The 18,978-nt window shown below is 36.7% G+C and overlaps 2 protein-coding genes and 1 non-coding gene across 4 annotated transcripts; 2 read left to right on the top strand and 1 right to left on the bottom strand.

Annotated features, from left to right (window-relative positions):
* Positions 1–1,611: 1,611 nt before the first annotated feature.
* On the top strand, positions 1,612–14,660 carry LOC122654514 (cystinosin homolog). Of its 2 annotated transcripts, XM_043848639.1 has the most exons (9): positions 1,612–1,786; positions 1,911–2,043; positions 2,695–2,784; positions 2,875–2,999; positions 3,726–3,768; positions 6,553–6,670; positions 6,799–6,848; positions 7,439–7,588; positions 14,631–14,660. In XM_043848639.1, the coding sequence occupies exons 1-8, from the start codon at positions 1,668–1,670 to the stop codon at positions 7,583–7,585; spliced, it is 825 nt and encodes a 274-aa protein (XP_043704574.1). In that variant the 5' UTR covers positions 1,612–1,667; the 3' UTR covers positions 7,586–7,588; positions 14,631–14,660. The 2 variants fall into 2 exon arrangements, with proteins under 2 accessions (XP_043704574.1, XP_043704573.1); XM_043848638.1 differs by lacking the exon at positions 14,631–14,660 and having other exon boundaries at positions 7,439–7,837.
* On the top strand, positions 10,466–14,663 carry LOC122654516 (cystinosin homolog). Its single transcript, XM_043848641.1, has 8 exons — positions 10,466–10,637; positions 10,762–10,894; positions 11,366–11,455; positions 11,555–11,679; positions 12,406–12,448; positions 13,711–13,828; positions 13,959–14,008; positions 14,476–14,663. Exons 1-8 carry the CDS (start codon positions 10,519–10,521, stop codon positions 14,623–14,625), a joined length of 828 nt encoding a protein of 275 aa, XP_043704576.1. The 5' UTR covers positions 10,466–10,518; the 3' UTR covers positions 14,626–14,663.
* Positions 14,664–16,108: 1,445 nt separating this feature from the next.
* LOC122657161 lies at positions 16,109–16,224 on the bottom strand. The gene has a single exon (XR_006332235.1). It is a non-coding gene; the product is annotated as a U5 spliceosomal RNA (small nuclear RNA).
* Between the last annotated feature and the right edge of the window lie 2,754 nt (positions 16,225–18,978).

The following is an 18,978-nucleotide window of genomic DNA, read 5'->3' as shown; positions in this document are numbered from 1 at the left end:
GGAATCAGAAAGAGAGGAATTGAGTCGAATTACAAAACAGATCCTTATCATTTGTCGCATTTCTCTTAAAATCCCTCTTATTTTTGGTTATTATAATTAGTGCCTTTCATACAGTGTTTCTTGCATTTCTGATTGCAAACATTTATTTTTTTTAAGGTAAAAAGTTTTATGCCCAATCAGGTTCCTCTCCCCTATGGGTGACCACCCCACTTCATCTCACACCATCCATACTCTCCAGACCCCATGGATGGCGTGAGATGAGGTGGTGTGGTTGCATACTTGCATGTACGAAATGAGATCTGGACATAACAGGGCCCATCTTGTGAAACTCCTTCAGAAATGATTAGAGTGCATAATGTGGTTTCCCAGATGAGAGGAAAAGTAACTTATATTAGTTTTTTTGAGAGGATTTTTCAGAACACGTGTGAAGGAATGTCCCACACTACACCACATGGCGACACATGAAACGATATTATTCACATAGAACCCACATGATCAAGAAAGGAGAGAAGAAAAAAACTTGTTTCTTATGTTGTTTCCACTAGAATTAATCACAACACTTAATTGAACTTGCGGTTTATGTTATAATATGGTGAAATTATACTGTAGCACTAATAAGTTGTTCAAAAGTGAATATTATACGTTCGCAAAAAGATGAATATTGTAATGTGACACTAGCAAGGTTTTAGGTATTGGTATTGGATCAATCAAATCGGTCAATCCATATCATTTTTCGATCAACATTGATACCGATGCTTGGCCGCATATCGATGATACAATACAGACAAAGGTTAAATTTGTCAAAAATAGAATACAAATATCAATATCTTTGAGGACAAAACCTTTTGATATGTCGTTCCAATACCGATACCTAAAACCATGGTAATTAATTTTTTTTTCTTTTCTTTGCCTTTTAAACATGGTTCAAAATCTTGCGATTTATTGCTGATATTTCGGATATCTCGACACTGTCGAGACGAGATGACCATACAAAATGAAAAAAAAATCCAAATTTAGGTATATTTCGTGAAATTTTAGTATATTTTGTGAAATTTTGGTATATTACTTAAACAATGTGTATTTAACTATTTATACGTCAGGGTCCGATCGTATCCTGTTAATCAAGGGTGCAAATCCAAAACACCACTTTGAGTTCATTTTTTTATAATATGAAGGTTTAAATGTGTTTATTTAGCTTAAATAAGGGTGTTTATGAAGTATTAGACCTTAATATAATCAAAAACCCACCGAGATGGACTGCTAAAATATAACAGAATAAATACCATATTTCAGCAAAATTTCGATAAATTTTATATTTCAAAAATCTTGACCTAATCGAAATGACTAGAAGAGATGGGGTCTTGAACTATGCTTTTAAACATAGCCTTGGTCTACTCTAGCAAGAATTTTTTTTAGATAAATATGTATTAAAAAGGGGGATTTTGAGAATACATAAAAAAGGCGAGGATATTATCACAAATTACTAGTTTTCCTTAAAGAAAAAGGTCAAGTGTAGGAAGCTTTGAAGTTTTTGTTTGTAGAGAATACATAAAAATAGTGGGCGGCTCTTGCTCTTGCTCTTGCAATTGCTCATGCTCCGGAAGGCAGGAGCATGAACCTCTTCAGACGGTTTTGATCCGAATTTCCCCCATCGAGTGGGAGAATAAATGGCGTCGTGGAACTCTTTTCCTCTCGAAATATCTTACAACGTTTTCGGTTGGATTGCTTTCTTCTCATGGTCTATTAGTTTCTATCCTCAGGTTATCCTGAATTTCAGAAGAAAAAGGTATTTTTATTCCTCTGTTCTTGCTTTTTTTCTGGTTTATTTTCTGCTTCTTTGTCTCTCTTTTTATTTTATTTTCCTAATAAGATTTTCTGATATGTGTGTTGTTTGAATTTTGTTTCTGAAGTGTTGTGGGGTTGAATTTCGATTTCTTGGTCCTCAATTTCACGAAACACTCGTCGTATCTCATCTACAATGCGTCTCTTTTCTTTAGCCCTGTTATTCAGAGGCAATACCACGAGAAGTATGGCTACAGAGAGGTTTGTGATTGAAAAAAGCTTTATGTTTCAAATGGGCTATGCGTTTCTAGCTGATTTTTATGATGAGGTTGATGATGATTGTGTTGTAATGTTGTCGACTTTGTAACCCACTTCGACTTGGTGAATTTATATACGTCTTCCTTATTTGATGTTGAAACCTATATATTCTGATTTCAGAGCCCCTTAAACATTCATTCTACTTGTTTTCTCGCATTTGTTTGGAAATGTGAGAAAGAGAGAATTAATTTGTTCAACCAAATCAGCCTTTCATTCGAGTAACACAGCTAACTGAAATTGGCGGGTGGTTCCTCTGTGAGAAAACGTCTGGCGATATACCTTAGACCTTTAAAGTCGCATTAAGACTGTGGTGGTGCCAATTTGACGAAGCAATCCCCCTTCCCCCTCCAAATATATATTTTTTGGTTCAATCAAAAATCCTGACCATCTGAAAGTTAAAGCTTTTAATCTGCTTTTCTCTTATTTCTCTATTGAGAGGTCTTACTGGTTCAAGCTTATGTTTCTACTTGCTTAAGATTTTGCTTTTCTGATTATATCAGACGGTGGTCGATTTATGTGTTCAAGGGTTTTTTTGTATGTGTGCGTGTGTGTGATTGTTCACTGATTTCTTGGTGGTTGATTTCTTGTTCGCAGATGATCCCAGTCGCTGCAAATGATGTGGCTTTCTCAGCACATGCTGTTCTACTGACAGCAATTACTTTGTTTCAAGTTCTCATCTATGATGTAAATGATTCTGTTCTTTGAATTAAGAGATCTGTTTTTTTTTCCTTGAAAAGAAGAAAATACTTAATTACCTTGATGTGTCATTTACAGCGTGGGAGTCAAAAGGTCTCAAAGACTTGTATCACAATCACATGTGCTGTCTGGGTTTCTGCTGCAGTCTGTGTGTTTGTAGCGGTGCCAAACCATTCATGGCTTTGGCTAATATCTGTCTTTAAGTGAGTTTAGTCTCTCACTAAAAGCACACAATTTGAGCCCCCTTTTGTTTTGGTGAGACAAACATAATTTGATATATTCCATTTAAATCTTCTGTGATCAATTGGGTAAAGTTATAAATGTGTAAGTTCTGTGACATTCATTGAAGATCTCAAGCTTGCTTAAAGTACTTCTAATATAGAGATTATCCCACTTCAGTTAAGGGAAAGAGGGTAAAAAGAACCAAAAAAATGAGAAAAAAATTATTTTCATTTCACACATGTTTATTAATATCAGTACAGTTTATTGTTGCTTATCTTTGTTGCTTTATCAAATTAAGCCGATTTGATTTGTTTCTCTTATTTGGGAATTGTTTACCTCGCTTTTACATTTTCTCTGCCAGAACCATAGATATCTTTGAGCTTCATTTTTTATGGAAGGAAATAAAGGAATAGGTTAGAACTTGGAATACAGATGCATTTCTTCCTGAACTTCCATGTGAATATTGAAATATCTGGCTGCTTTGATGTAATCCTATGGTTGCTGTCAATAAATTGATGAACACCTTTTTAAAATCTCGCTGAAAAACTACAGTTTAGAATATCAAGTTTGAGTAATGGGCTAAAATAGATAATCTATTGCAATGGGTAACTTTTATTTGTTCAATTTATTTGAATCTTGCTTAGGGAATTTTGATTGGTTTAATCATAGATCGAGTTTAATCTATTGACAATGCATTTTTGTTGCAGCACAATACAAGTCATCATGACAACCATCAAATACATTCCCCAGGTTAGAGTTACCTTATGATTTGTTCGGCATACCTTAAGGAACTCTCTGCTGTGTTTAATATATATATATAGATTGTGCAATCTGTCTTCCTTGACTTTTTAAAATTTTGCATACATATGACTGATGCAGGCTGAGAAGATTCTGTATATCAGCACATTTATAACCTTCATGGACCTTGGGCCTGAGGTTGGGTAAATTATAGGCCTCTTAATTGGCCATTTTATTGGCTAACGCCTAACAGTTGAGCGGGCATGAATAGGCTCATTACCAGGAATCTAATTTGTCATATGAGAAAGAACATATTTTCTGTCATGGTTCCCTCATGAATTTATAGAGTTCAGAATATGGTCCATAATTAGAAATATGTTGTCCTTGGTTAGTGTTTTATGACTTCAGGTTTTATTTCTATTTTAGTTTATGAAGGTTTTTGAGGATCTTCTTAACTGAGAAAGAGTTGTAGTTGTTTAAGAAACTATTTAGGATGTTTTCTCAGTGTCTAATTTAGTCTAGATAGGACTTACTTTTCCATTTTACATATACAAAGAAGAAGAAGAGGGTGTGCATTTTAGTTGAATGATTATTCGAATGGATAAAAATGTTCCAAGTTTAGACTGTTTTGTGTAGGTTCCATTTTTTAAGCCAATATAGTGTTTTAAGCTCTGATTTGGATCTAAGAACCGATTCTCATAATCAAGGATATTTGAAATTTGATAAGCTGGATGTGTCAGTCACAATCTGCAAGTTTCATCCATAACAACATTCCTCAACGAGCCTACTAATCCATCCTGTTGCTAGAAGAATATATCTCTTTGTATTCATTACAAGTTCCTCGGATCAATTAAGGCATTCCCTCTCTTATTACTTGACTGTTACCTTTGAACCTCATCATCCCTCGTACCATTTCTTGAATGTTGAGTTTCTCTTCAAGTACAAAGCCACCACACTTGTAAAACATCCAAGCCTGTCATACATCACAGCAGAAAGGGCTAAACCATGCACAACATACTATAAAGGCAGTTTGTAGGAGAAAGATTGTCATTAGAGATTAGACCTGATCCACGTGTGAGGCTCGTTCGAGGGTGTCAATCGGGATGGTTCTGGGTAATTGGGACGGGTCCAAATCTGTTCCACCTTTTTTAGGCCATTCCCAGAACCATCCCTATTAGCTAATTGGTTCCAAACCTGGGAACCGGCACAGATTACTAATGGGTGGGACAGTTCTGGTTTCGAATCGGTTCTGGAAACCAGGTTTCCCCATTCCAAATCCCGGCATTGTTGATTGCACTGCGAGTGCAGTAGGTGGTAGAGCTGCACTCATTGCAGCTGCCAAAGCTGGGTTCAACGATGCAATTACAGAAAGATTAACTCCAAACACAACTGGATTATGCCTAGCAGCAGTCAATACAGCAAGCACTGCCTGATTCGTAGGAACCCAGGGACCAAACAGAAGGGTTCCACCATGAAGCTGTTGACCTAACAATTGTGCAGCAGAGAAAGAGAGAGGGACTGGAGAAATCCTCAAGTCCAAGAAAGAGAATGCTAGGTTGAAAACACTACAAAAAACTCACTACGGATCCCTAATACTATTCTTGGTTTAATGTATCCCTAGCAGTTCCAGTTCCTGGATACTAGTTCCTGTCCCAAATTGATACCCTTAGTTCATTCTGAAGCTGTGAACTATAAAGTCATTGAGAAAGTAGGATTTGTGATTTGTCCTTCTTGTAAAGAAGCATCATTTTCCTTCAGTTATCATGGGTTAGTTAAAAACTTTAACAGTTTGGTTTTTGCCAACTTCCATTTTTCTTTTTCTTTTTTTTTTTGGGTGGGGGGGGGGGGTGGGAGTGGGGGTGGTGGGCATGGGGAAGGGAGATATGGGTATCTTTATTGGAGGTTGAGACTTGTTTTTTCTATGTTTCTATTATCCAAATTGATTAGCAAAGTGGCGCAATTCATGCATGCCTAAATACAAGAATATATTTCATCCGATGTTCATAAGATCGCTCTTTGTAATCTTCTTTTTTTACTGTTATGATTCTGTGGATGGCTCCAAATTTGACTTGCTTTCTTATCCAACTATAAGTGAAATGTTACACTTTATCAAACCAACTTCTAGGTCCAAATTTGACTTGCTTTCTTATCCAACTGTAAGTGAAATGTTACACTTTATCAAACCAACTTCTAGGATGATGACTGATGTGAGGATTTCAATAGGGATTCTATTTTTGCATCAACTTCACTTCTGTGGGTGTTTCTACTTTTTATGGGTGGTTGAATTTCTCTGTGCATGTATTTATTATATTTATGTTGGTTCTTTGGTGAATTGGGAAGTGGTCTGTCAGTTATTATTTTGTAGAAGATGGAGCATCTTCTCCGCATTCACTAAGCAAAGCAAATAATAATCTCTTATCTTACTGTTCTCACAATTCAGTAGCAGAAACAGTTTTTGATTTTATGTGTGCCAAACCCTCAGAGAGAGAGAGAGAGAATGAAAACAAACAAAAGTAAAACCCATTGGAGCACCCTGCAATCCAATTATTGAGACATTAACTATCACAGTACGTGCTATTAACTTTTTAAACAGACTTTTTGATGAGATCAACGAGGACCTAGAATGAAAACAAACAAAAGTAAAACCCAATTCTCTAACCTAAGATATGAAAGAGAAATTTCTGCTCTGTAATGTTTTACGTTCTATTTATGAAAAGATTCTGATAAAGGATTAGCCTCGAAGTTCAGAAGACTAGTCATTCACCTTGTGTTAATGAACTATGTCATGAAATTCAGGCCATCATGAACTTTGCTCGGAAAAGCACAGAAGGATGGAGCATTGGCAACATTTTGCTTGATTTACTTGGAGGTTTGATGAACTATGCACAGATGGCTATGCAGTCTATAGACCAGGGTGAGTTGCCTCTTTTGTTACAAAAAGTTGTACTTGTAGAATTTATACTCAGCTTTCGGCATTTCCCTATTAGTAGGGGTTAAAAAACTTAGTTGTATGATGATATATTTAAACCCCATTTCTTGCAGATTCTTGGGTGAACTTCTATGGGAATATAGGGAAGACCCTGCTTTCCTTGGTATGGAATGTGTTTCAATTTTCTCAGTACAACTTATCCTCTGATAAAAATTATTTCTTTCCTATACATGTTGCCTATGAGTACTTGCATACATGTTCATTGCTTTGGTCCTAATCTTTCTGTGTGCTATGCTATAAAATGAGGTATAGCATAATGAAATTCAGATCTGGGCAAGTACAAGTTAACTTGCAAATTGTAGTGCAACCTTTTGCATTAACAGACAGTTTTGTGCACATATGCCATGCAGTACCGTATGATGACCACGATAACTCATAGTATTTTTATATTGTATTTTAGTGTACATGTCTTTCTAACTTTAATACCCAATATAATATCATTTAGCTATGATGCTTTACTATGAACAGAACTCTTGATTAATTTGACTTTTTTCAACATATATATATATATATATATATATATATATATATATATTTTTTTTTTTTTTTTTTTTTTTTTTTTTTTTTTTTTTTTTCAATTTTCTTGATGATAATTTAGATGCAAATCTGTAATGCCTGTAGTAGTACCCTGTAGTTTACTTCTTTTCTGAGACTAAAAGGTCCAAAACTGAATTTCTTCTCTCTTTTTTCCAGGTGTCTATCTTCTTTGACCTCCTCTTCATGTTCCAACATTATGTGCTATATCCTTTCAAGAAAACCATTGTTTCTCCAAAGGTTGATTTGGAAAGCACAACTCAACTTCTGGATTCCTCCGATCCCTCCATAGCAGAGAACACATGAAGGATCCTGCCTTGGCATTATTGTTGTAAAATTGTCTCAATATACAAGTAAAAATTGGAACCTGTGTAACACAAAACAATAGCAAAAATAGGATTTGATCAAACTCTTAATTTATCAGATTTCATCTTGTTGCTTTGATATAAATATTCTTCATTAATTTATGTTAAGTGCTAAATGCTATTTTTCATTTCACTGTACTGGCACAACTGTAAATGGGAGGATTTAAAATTCTGAATGTCTAGAAAATTGCAGGAAAAATATTCCAATGCATCATTTGGAAAAGTGAAATTCGGGGACAATTGGATGTTTAGTACATTATATGAATTAGACACATGTCAAATTTCAGGGCAAGATTTAATGTATAATCGCACATGTTTGTAAAATTGTAAGAGCCTTGATCAAATTGGGGAACTTTCAAAATATGTAGGCAGCCTAGTTGGTACCACCAGGGGCCTTTGCTTAGAGGTAATAGAATGCTTGGGTTTTAGGGACTCTTGAGGCCGGTAAAGGTTAGGATTGAGTTGAAACTAACCCCTCCTCTTTATATATATCTCTGCACTGAGGGCGTAGGATGCGCTCAGATACTAGGGTGGGCGAAATGACCAGCCCACTCTCTGAAAGACCCAAATTGTCGTCCTGAGCTCTCCCAGGCAGAGAACATCGCCCCTATATATATATATATAAAACCAAACCGGACCAATCAACTCAAAGAACATAAAATACCAATAAAAGCCGAGTCTGAAGGAGAATGGGGATTACAGAGGAGGAAGAAAGGGAGCACGACTGACTACAAAATGAGATTCTACATGCCTGCCAATCTGCCATGACCAAGAACGACGTAGAGGTGTGGGTAGAGGATCCCAAGTCCATAATGATCTAAACATTGTTTTTGATATTTAATTAGAAATTCGTTCGTTCGCACAGGTTGAGCAAAACTCGTGAAAGAAAGCAATATTTAAACATATAATATTGTAGGGTTCTGCTAGTTACATAGGCGGGAGCGAGAGTGAGGTTTTCTTAAGCCTAGAAAGATGGAAGAGTTCATGACCTATCTGCAAAACTTAAAAGAGGATGGATTAATTGAGTAGCATAATTAACTTTGGTAGGATTGTGGGTTTCCTTATGCCAATTATTCCCAATTTATCCAATTCACGCTCCATTTTTAAGGTTCGAACAGAATCTGACCAATTCTGATTGTGCATTATGCGAAGGTCCTGAGATATGTGCTGTTTTACAGTTGAAACTACAGACATTCCCTCGTTGGGCTTACAAGGACCAAAACAGAAGATTTGCAGGGATTGATAGTGTCGATGTGTGCAGGTTCGAGTTTGGAAACAGTCACTCTGCAAAAGTAGTGGTAAGGGTAAGGCTATGTACATCATGACCCTCCCCAAACCCTACAGTGACGGGAGCCTCGTGCACTAGATACGATGCCTTTGATAATGTCAACGTGTTGAATTCAGACATTGTGTGTTCCTTAAACCCTTCTTTAGATTCATACAAGGATGAGAGGCCCCCATGGCCACACTCCGTAAAAGAGATTGCCTGTGTGCATGCAGCCATTTGGCTATCAAAAAAAAAAAAAAATGCCCTCAACGCAGGGTGCTATGTCAAGATAGACTGGATGAGGATACAACAACAAAGCCTTCATCTCAAGTCTAGACTGGATGAGGATGTAAATTTAAAATAAGTTGGAAAGAACTTGAAAACAAGAACGTTCAAACACCATCTGATGGTGCAAGGAAATAATGACAGCAACTGAGAAGGAAAAAAAAAAAAAAGATGACTTGGCAGCCAGTCCAGCATCTGACTTCACTTCCGTTTGACATTCTCTCTCTCTCTCTCTAAGAACTTAAAAAAACGGTATTTCTCTTACTAATTCGTGTCTATTCTTTGTGAATATTCCAAAACTTCATAATTTGATTCCCACGGCGACACCTTCTAATTTTCTACGTGGAAATCCACAAGCTTTCCTTTGCTGCTGCTGTGCCGGTGCCATGTTACATCTTCTCACCAGAAAAACAAAAAAGTGGTGCCATGTTCTGTTTTGCTTCTGTGGTTCCTTTTAAACAACATATGGGTATAAAATGGACCGGATCTGTTCGAAGAAGAACAATGAAGAAATCGATGAAATGTTCAATAAAAATTTAATTAAGCAGAAAAATTAAAGAAAAAAAAAAAACCGAATAAACTAAAAAACGGAAGAGAAAAGATGCGGGAAAAAGGTCAATGGTAGGAGTTCAGTTATGCGATTCACATGGGTCAGATCTGTCCCCACCTGTGTTTTTTTTTTTAATAATGAGATCTATCTCTACTTGTCTCCATGTGGACAGCTGGTTCGGATTCCAATTGTCGGAAGTTTTTAAATTTTTGTTTACATAAATAGTATGTTTACATAAATAGTAGGGCTGTAAATAGATAATCCAAAATCTGAATTCGATCAGCATCCCTATCTGTTTAGGGGTATCCGTATTCGATTAGAGATATCCGGAAAAAAATCCGAATACTTCGATAAAAATTCGAATCTGAATACTTGATTATAAAAAATTAAGTAAATAACGATCTTGAGTATTTTTGAAGATTCAATAGATTCTAGAATATGAAGAAAAGAGAATCATGATCTAAAATTATGGATTGAGAGGGAATTGTATCTATTAGAGGGAGGAAGGTTCGGGTTACACAAGGCAGATGTGTAAACGGATGATCGAAAATTCAAATTCGATCCGCATCTAAATCCATCTGAATCCGTTTAGAGATATCCATATTCGACCAGAAAATATCCGAATCCGATTGATCCGTATCCGCGCCAAATCTTATCCGTTTACAGGCCTAGATTAAATAGTCGGCGGCTCTTGCTCATGCACCGGAAAGCAGGGGCATGAACCTCTTCAAACGGTTTTGATCAGAATATCTCCCACCCAGTGGAAGAATATATGGCGTCGTGGAACTCTTTTCCTCTCGAAATATCTTACAACGTTTTCGGTTGGATAGCTTTTTTCTCATGGTCTATTAGTTTCTATCCTCAGATTATCCTGAATTTCAGAAGAAAAAGGTATTTTTGTTTCTCTGTTCTTGCTTTTGTTCTGGTTTATTCTCTGCTTCTTTGTCTCTCTTTTTATTATATTTTCCTAATACGATTTTCTGATATGGGTGTTGTTTGAATTTTGTTTCTAAAGTGTTGTGGGGTTGAATTTCGACTTCTTGGTCTTCAATTTCACGAAACACTCGGCGTATCTCATGTACAATGCGTCTGTTTTCTTTTGTCCTGTTATTCAGAGGCAATACCACGAGAAGTATGGCTACAGAGAGGTTTGTGATTGAAAAAAAGTTTATGTTTCAACTGGGCTATGCGTTTCTAGCTGATTTTTTGTGATGAGGTTGATGATGATTGTGATTCTCGTATTGTTATTGACTTTGAAACCCACTTCGACTTGGTGAATTTATATACGTCTTCCTTATTTGATGTTGAAACCTATAAATTCTGATTTCAGAGCCCCTTAAACATTCATTCTACTTGTTTTCTCGCATTTGTTTGGAAATATGAGAAAGAGAGAATTAATTTGTTCAACCAACTCAGTCTATCATTCGAGTAATCTGCGTTTTATCTTATTTCTCTATTGAGAGGTCTTACTGATTCAAGCTTATGTTTCTAATTGCTTAAGATTTTGCTTTTCTGATTGTATCAGACGGTGGTCGATTTATGTGTTCAAGAGTTCTTTTGTATGTGTGCGTGTGTGTGATTGTTCACTGATTTCTTGGTGGTTGCTTACTTTTTCGCAGATGCTTCCAGTCGCTGCAAATGATGTGGCTTTCTCAGTACATGCTATTCTACTGACAGCAATTACTTTGTCTCAAGTTCTCATCTATGATGTAAATGATTCTGTTCTTTGAATTAAGTGATCTGTTTTGTTTTTATTTTTTCCCTTGAAAAGAAGAAAATACTTAATTACCTTGATGTGTCATTTACAGCGTGGGAGTCAAAAGATCTCAAAGACTTGTATCATAATCACATGTGCTGTTTGGGTTTCTGCTGCAGTCTGTGTGTTTGTAGCGATGCCAAACCAGTCATGGCTTTGGCTAATATCTATCTTTAAGTGAGTTTAGTCTCCCATTAAAGCATACAATTTGAGCTCCCTTTTGTTTTGGTGAGACAAACATAATTTGATATTTTCCATTTAAATCTTCTGTGATCAATTGGGTGAAGTTATAACTGTGTAAGTTCTGTGACATTCATTGAAGATCTCAAGCTTGCTTAAAGTACTTCTAATATAGAGATTATCCCACTTCAGTTAAGGGAAAGAGGGTTAAAAGAACCAAAAATTATGAGATAAAAATTATTTTCATTTCACACATGTTTCTTAATAGCAATACAGTTTATTGTTGCTTATCTTTATTGTTTTATCAAATTAAGCCGATTTGATTTGTTTCTCTTATTTGGGAATTGTTTACCTCGCTTATACATTTTCTCTGCCAGAACCATAGATATCTTTGAGCTTCATTTTTTATGGAAGGAAATAAAGGAATAGGTAAGAACTTGGAATACAGATGCATTTCTTCCTGAACTTCCATGTGAATATTGAAATATCTAGCTGCTTTGATGTGATCCTATGGTTGCTGTCAATAAATTGATGAACACCTTTTTAAAATCTCCTTGAAAAACTACAGTTTAGAATATCAAGTTTGAGTAATGGGCTAAAATAGATAATCTATTGCAATGGGTAACTTTTATTTGTTCAATTTATTTGAATCTTGTTTAGGGAATTTTGATTGGTTTAATAGTAGATCGAGTTTAATCTTTTGACAATGCATTTTTGTTGCAGCACAATGCAAGTCATCATGACAACCATCAAATACATTCCCCAGGTTAGAGTTACCTTATGATTTGTTCGGCATACCTTAAGGAACTCTCTGCTGTGTTTAATATATATATACATTGTGCATTCTGTCTTCCTTGACTTTTTAAAATTTTTGCATACATATGACTGATGCAGGCTGAGAAGACTCTGTATATCAGCACATTTATAACCTTCATGAGCCTTGGGCCTGAGGTTGGGTAAATTATAGGCCTCTTAATGGGCCATTTTATTGGCTAACGCCTAACAGTTGGGCGGGCATGACTAGGCTCATAACCAGGAATCTAATTTGTCATATGAGAAAGAACATATTTTCTGTCATGGTTCCCTCATGAATTTATAGAGTTCAGAATATGGTCCATAATTAGAAATATGTTGTCCTTGGTTAGTGTTTTATGACTTAAGGTTTTATTTCTATTTTAGTTTTTGAAGGTTTGAAGATCTTTTTAACTGAGAAAGAGTTGTAGTTGTTTAAGAAACTATTTAGGATTTTTTCTCAGTGTCTGATTTAGTCTAGATAAGACTTACTTTTCCATTTTACATATACAAAGAAGAAGAAGAGGGTGTGCATTTTAGTTGAATGATTATTCGAATGAATAAAAATGTTCCAAGTCTAGACTGTTTTGTGTAGGTTCCATTTTTTAAGCCATTATAGTGTTTTAAGCTCTGGTTTGGATCTAAGAACCCATTCTCATAATCAAGGATATTTGAAATTTGATAAGCTAGATGTGTCGGTCACAATCTTCAATTTTCATCCATAACAACATTCCTCAACGAGCCTACTAATCCATCCTATTGCTAGAACAATCTAACTCTTTGTATTCATTACAAGTTCCTCGGATCAATTAAGGCATTCCCTCTCTTATTACTTGACTGTTACCTTTGAACCTCATCATCCCTCGTACCATCTCTTGAATGTTGAGTTTCTCTTCTAGTACAAAGCCACCACACTTATAAAAAATCCATGCCTGTTGTACATTACAGCAGAAAGGGCTAAACCATGCACAACATACTATAAAGGCAACGAGGACCTAGTACTGTGATATTAACTATCACAGTACATGCTATTAACTTTTTAAACAGACTTTCTTATGAGATCAACGAGGACCTAGTATGTGGATCCCAATTCTCTCGCCTAAGATATGAAAGAGAAATTTCTGCTCTGTAATGTTTTACATTCTATTTATGAAAAGATTCTGATAAAGGATTAGCCTCGAAGTTCAGAAGACTAGTCATTGACCTTGTGTTAATGAACTATGTTATGAAATTCAGGCCGTGATGAACTTTGCTCGGAAAAGCACAGAAGGATGGAGCATTGACAACATTTTGCTTGATTTACTTGGAGGTCTGATGAACTATGCACAGATGGCTATGCAGTCTATAGACCAGGGTGAGTTTGCTTCTTTTGTCACAAAAAAGTTGTACTTGTAGAATTTATACTCAGCTTTCTGGATTTCCCTATTAGTGGGGGTTAAAAAACTTAGTTATATGATGATATATTTAAACCCCATTTCTTGCAGGTTCTTGGGTGAACTTCTTTGGGAATATAGGGAAGACCCTGCTTTCCTTGGTATGGAATGTGTTTCACTTTTCTCAGTACAGCTGATCCACTGATAAAAATTATTTCTTTCCTATACATGTTGCCTTTGAGTACTTGCATATATGTTCATTGCTATAAAATGAGGGTATAACATATTGAAATTCAGATCTGGGCAACTACAAGTCAACTTGCAAATTTTACTGCAACCTTTTGCATTAACAGACAGTTTTGTGCACATATGCCATGTCTTTCTAACTTTAATACTAATACCCAATATAATATCATTTAGCTATGATGCTTTACTATGAACAGAACTCTTGATTAATTTGACTTTTTTCAACATATTTCCCCCTTTGCATGTCTTATTATTTTATTTTTTTCAATTTTGTTGATGATAATTTAGATTCAAATCTGTATTGCCAGTAGTAGTACCCTGTAGTTTACTTCTTTCCTGAGATTAAAAGGGTCCAAAACTGAATTTCTTCTCTCTTATCCAGGTGTCTATCTTCTTTGACCTCCTCTTCATGTTCCAGCATTATGTGCTATATCCTTTCGAGAAAACCGTTGCTTCTCCAAAGGTTGATTCGGAAAGCACAACTCAACTTCTGGATTCCTCCGATCATCCCTCCGTATCAGAGAACACATGAAGGCTATATCGGCCTATCCTGCCTTGGCATTATTGTTGTAAAATTGGAACCTGTGTAACACAAAATAATAGCAAAAATAGGATTTGATCAAACTCTTAATTTATCAAATTTCATCTTGTTTCTTTGATGTAAATATTCTTCATTAATTTGTGTTGGGTGCTAAATGCTATTTTTCATTTCACTGTACTGGCACAATTGTAAATGTGAGGATTTTAAAGTCTGACTGTCTAGAAAATTGTAGGGAAAATATTCCAATGCGTCACTTGGAAAAGTGAAACTCGGGGACAATTGGATGTTTAGTACATTATACGATTTCAGGCCGAGATTTAATGTATATGTAAAGTTGTAAGAGCCTTGATCAAATTGGGGAACTTTCAAAATATGTATGCAGCCTAGTTGGTCCCACCAGGGGCCTTTGCTTGGAGGTAATAGAATGCTTGGATTAGGGCTGCAAGTTTGGCCCTGTCGGCCCGAACCCACCTGCCTGCCTTGAGCCCGAACAAGGCTTGGGTGAAAGATTTTTGACCCTGAGTTAGGGTCGGGTCGGGTCGAGTCGAATCAGGGTTGAGACCTCGGGTTTAGTCCGATTTTGATTTTGACCCTAATTTTTAATCTTGATTTTGATCTTGATTTTGACCTTGAAGGAAATTCTTTATTTATTAAAAAGTAAAAGTTATTTTATATATAAATAAGTATTTGGTGCATTTGGTAGTTTGTAATGCGTAAAATTCTATTTTTACTAAAAGGTCGTGGGTTCAAGCCTCTTCCTCTCACTTGCTATTTTAATCTGTTTATTGCACGATCAAGGCTCAGGGTTGGGCTAGGGTTTTAAAAAGCCCAACCCAGTTGCAGCCCTAGCTTAAATTGTAGGGACCAACGCCCGAGTTCGACTCTTGAGTATTGACTCTTGAGGGCGGTAAAGGTTAGGAGTCAGTCCAAACTCACCCCAACTCTTCATATATATCTCTGCATTTGCCGAGTCTGAAGGAGGAAGAATGCTATGCAAGTAGAAGCAAGTGTAGGGATTCACAGCCGTTCAGATGGAATCCACTCTGTGGGAATGTTCCATCTGAACGGTTGCAAGTCTTTCACGTACATGAAAATCCACCATCCACCCCCAGTAGAAACCGATGTGGTTGTCGATGCGGACGGAGAAGAGGAAGAGCGGTCTACAAAAAGCTACGGGAGCTACAGCCAGCAGAATTACTTTGCCGGACAATATCGAATTCGAGAAGATGAAGGCAGAAGTGAAAACTGGTGTCCTCTAACCATTCCCAGAGACTCGTGTCTTTGAAAATCATCAGCAATTATCTTTGAAACCTGTGCACGCAGAGATTGGGCACCAGATAAAGACATTTTGAGATGTCTGATTAGGACGTAGTTAGTTCATCAGGTAAAAGACGAATCCCAATTATCTTTGATATCTTTGCACGCAGACTAGGTAACCCGAAATAGCAATATTTAAACATACAACATTATAGGGTTCTCTTGTCTAGAAAACCCTTGCAAAAATAGGCGTATGCCGCTTTGTGCGGCGAACACACGGTATTCTTTAGTAAAAGGCGAAAGAATAGTTCGCTCTGTGCTCACCGCGCGGCTGCGTGTTTTACGAAGAAGTTGGAGTGTCTCTTAAATAGCGTCATTAGAGGACTAAGTTGCTTTTCGCTTTCGATGTGGGACTATATCCATCTTCTATTCTCTCTCTTCTCTTTAGTCCTCTACTCCTCTCTACCAACTCATCTCAACTTCTCTTCAAGTTTATCCAACACGCTGGCGGAGGAGTGAACACAGTGTGTCCGTAGTTATCAAATGTTCCAGGATCCAACACATCGTTTGATACGATGAATATGAGGGAATCGCTGCTGTACTTTGGGAGTGAACACAGGGTCTCTTGGGGGTTCTTCAAGCCTTTCAAGAAGAGTTGTTTAGGCCTTTAGGAGAAAGCCCACGGCATAAGAGAGGTGTGCGAATGAATCCTTCGATATCTCATTGACTCATGTGGGCTGGTGAATCGGAGTTTGGACCTTATCAGACACAAGAGATGTGGGAAGAGAGCTTGAAGCTTATTGTTAAGATCTGTAAGCAAGCACGATATTACTACGGATTCGTCTGTCTGCTAGTTACATTGGTGAGAGTGAGAGTTGGGTTTGCTTAAGCCTAGAAAGATGGATGGAAGAGTTGATCATTACCTATCAAAGGAGAATGGATTAATTGACCAGCATAACTTTGGTAGAGTTGTAGATGTCGTTATCCCAATTCTTCCCATTCTATCCAATTCACGCTCCATTTTAAGGTTCGAACAGAATCTGACCATTTCTGATTGTGCATTATGTGAAGGTCCTGAGAAATGAGCTGATTTACAGTTGAAACTACATATTCCTCTGTTGGGCTTACAAGGACCCAAACAGAAGATTTGTGGGGCAATATTGTGTCTAGACGTTTTGAGAGGGCGACTGGTGCACCATTGTGACCATGTGGCCAGGGATTCAAGTTTGGAAACAGTCTCTTTGCAAAAGCAGTGGTAAGACTGCATACATTATGACCCTCCCCAACCCCATAGTGGTGGGAGCCTCGTGCACTGAGTACACCTTTGACAGTGTCGATGTGTTGGATTCAGTCCATGAACGTCTTCTTTAGATTCATAAAGGATGAGAGACCCCCATGGCCACACTCTGTAAAAGAGATTGCATATGTGCACGCAGCCATTTGGCTATCAAAAAAATCCCCTCAACACAGGGTGCTATGTCAAGATGACTGGATGAGGATGAAAATTTAAAATAAGTAGGAAAGAACTTGAAAACAAAAACGTTCAAACACCATCTGGCGGTGCAAGGAAATAATGACAGCAACTGAGGGAAAAATAGAAGACTTGGCAGCATGGAAGCAGCAGCATATAACTCATTCTCTTCAAAACTTGAAGATGTGGGTGTTCTTTTAGTATTTGCCATTTTGGAAATGAGTAATTAAAAATACAAATCAATGGCAAAGGACGTGGGTGTTCCTTTACTATCACTGTTGCAGGTGCCTCATGTTTTTCATTTTTATTTGTTCCGAGTCTCTATAACATCATGTTCCTCTCACCCTGTCATCCACTCACCCCCCCCCCCCACCTCCTAAGAAGGGGAAAAAAGCCAAAAAATTAATAAATAAAATAAAACAAAACTGTTCCACTAGCATAAGTAGGACATGACTTTATAACTCAAGCTGCTTCCTGCTTCTTCAGGCATTAAACAGTACATCCTCGCCTAATCTGTAGCCAGAGAGAGACAGAGAGAGGTCAGTATTCAGTCATGAAGACCAAGCAGCACTCCCAGTGAAAACATGCAAATGCAATTGCCAAGCTACTGCAGAGTCAAGAGGAATATAAATTCAATGCAACAATGAAAAGCAACAAAAGTTTGGTGGAGAATTAAATTAGCAAGTGTACACAAATCTAAGTAATTTGGTTGAAACAATAATTATCCTCCTAAAATAATAACATTGAGTAGCTGGAAGTGTAAGTAAATTATTTCTTTTGTCATACTTCTGTACACAAATCTAAGTAATTTGGCTGAATTTTTTGTTTACCATATTGAGAAAGTTTATCAAGTTAGTTACAAAAATTTTCCATTTTGTTTTTCTTTCACCTGTATATTGCCTTACAACACTTCACAAATGAAAATAGTAATTCTTCGGTAGAGGAGAGTTCTCATTAAAGTCACACATGGCATTAAGTTTGATTTACAATAGGAAAGACTAGCTTCGAATTCAGGCAGACAGCACTGAGACCAAATCTTTAACTGGTTAAACCAACTTACATTTCATAATTCATATAGAATTTCTCAGTCCAGTCAGTTTTCTCTGCTTGTTCTGTTCTATTTTTTCTTCTTGCAGTAACATATGAAGCTGTAAACTCTTAAGATCCTCTAAACAAACATCAATCATCTGAATCTGTGATTCCTAATTCCTAAAAACATTTCAAGTCCCATCATATATCTCTATTCCATCAGCTATATTTTCCTGGGCACTCAATGTAATTTATTGTAATACAGTATTGCCGGAGTAAAGCTAAGATATTATCATACTTGTTAATACAAAATCTTCAGACTAAGTTAAAAACCAATTAGACTTATGGTTGTTCAGTTCCTTTCTATCCCCCGGGTATTGGGGTGATATGTGCCAGCAGCTTAAAATTCATTAGAAATTTTGTCCCCCATCAGTAACTTCATGGTTAGACCTTGGAAGAAAAACCAACCATTTTTTAAGGCAAACAGACTACGACATATCGCAATGACCTGAATGTCTTTCCAAGAAAAGCAAATAATCAGAGGCTTTTCAGTTCCTCTAACGATGACTTACAAGATCAAATTCCTT

Source organism: Telopea speciosissima, chromosome 3, assembly GCF_018873765.1.
Source record: "Telopea speciosissima isolate NSW1024214 ecotype Mountain lineage chromosome 3, Tspe_v1, whole genome shotgun sequence".
Classification (NCBI taxonomy): Eukaryota; Viridiplantae; Streptophyta; class Magnoliopsida; order Proteales; family Proteaceae; genus Telopea; species Telopea speciosissima.
The sequence above is the reverse complement of the archived record's forward strand: the minus strand, read 5'-3'. Positions and strand labels throughout refer to the sequence as shown.

Bases quoted from the DNA above. Each gene is read 5' to 3' on its own strand.
- LOC122654514 (XM_043848639.1), top strand. From the start codon at position 1,668: ATGGCGTCGTGGAACTCTTTTCCTCTCGAAATATCTTACAACGTTTTC. The intron at 2,785-2,874 runs GTAAATGATTCT...TGTCATTTACAG, and splicing joins TTCAAGTTCTCATCTATGAT to CGTGGGAGTCAAAAGGTCTC. The intron at 6,849-7,438 runs GTATGGAATGTG...TCTTTTTTCCAG, and splicing joins GGAAGACCCTGCTTTCCTTG to GTGTCTATCTTCTTTGACCT.
- LOC122654516 (XM_043848641.1), top strand. From the start codon at position 10,519: ATGGCGTCGTGGAACTCTTTTCCTCTCGAAATATCTTACAACGTTTTC. The intron at 11,456-11,554 runs GTAAATGATTCT...TGTCATTTACAG, and splicing joins CTCAAGTTCTCATCTATGAT to CGTGGGAGTCAAAAGATCTC. The intron at 11,680-12,405 runs GTGAGTTTAGTC...TTTTTGTTGCAG, and splicing joins TGGCTAATATCTATCTTTAA to CACAATGCAAGTCATCATGA.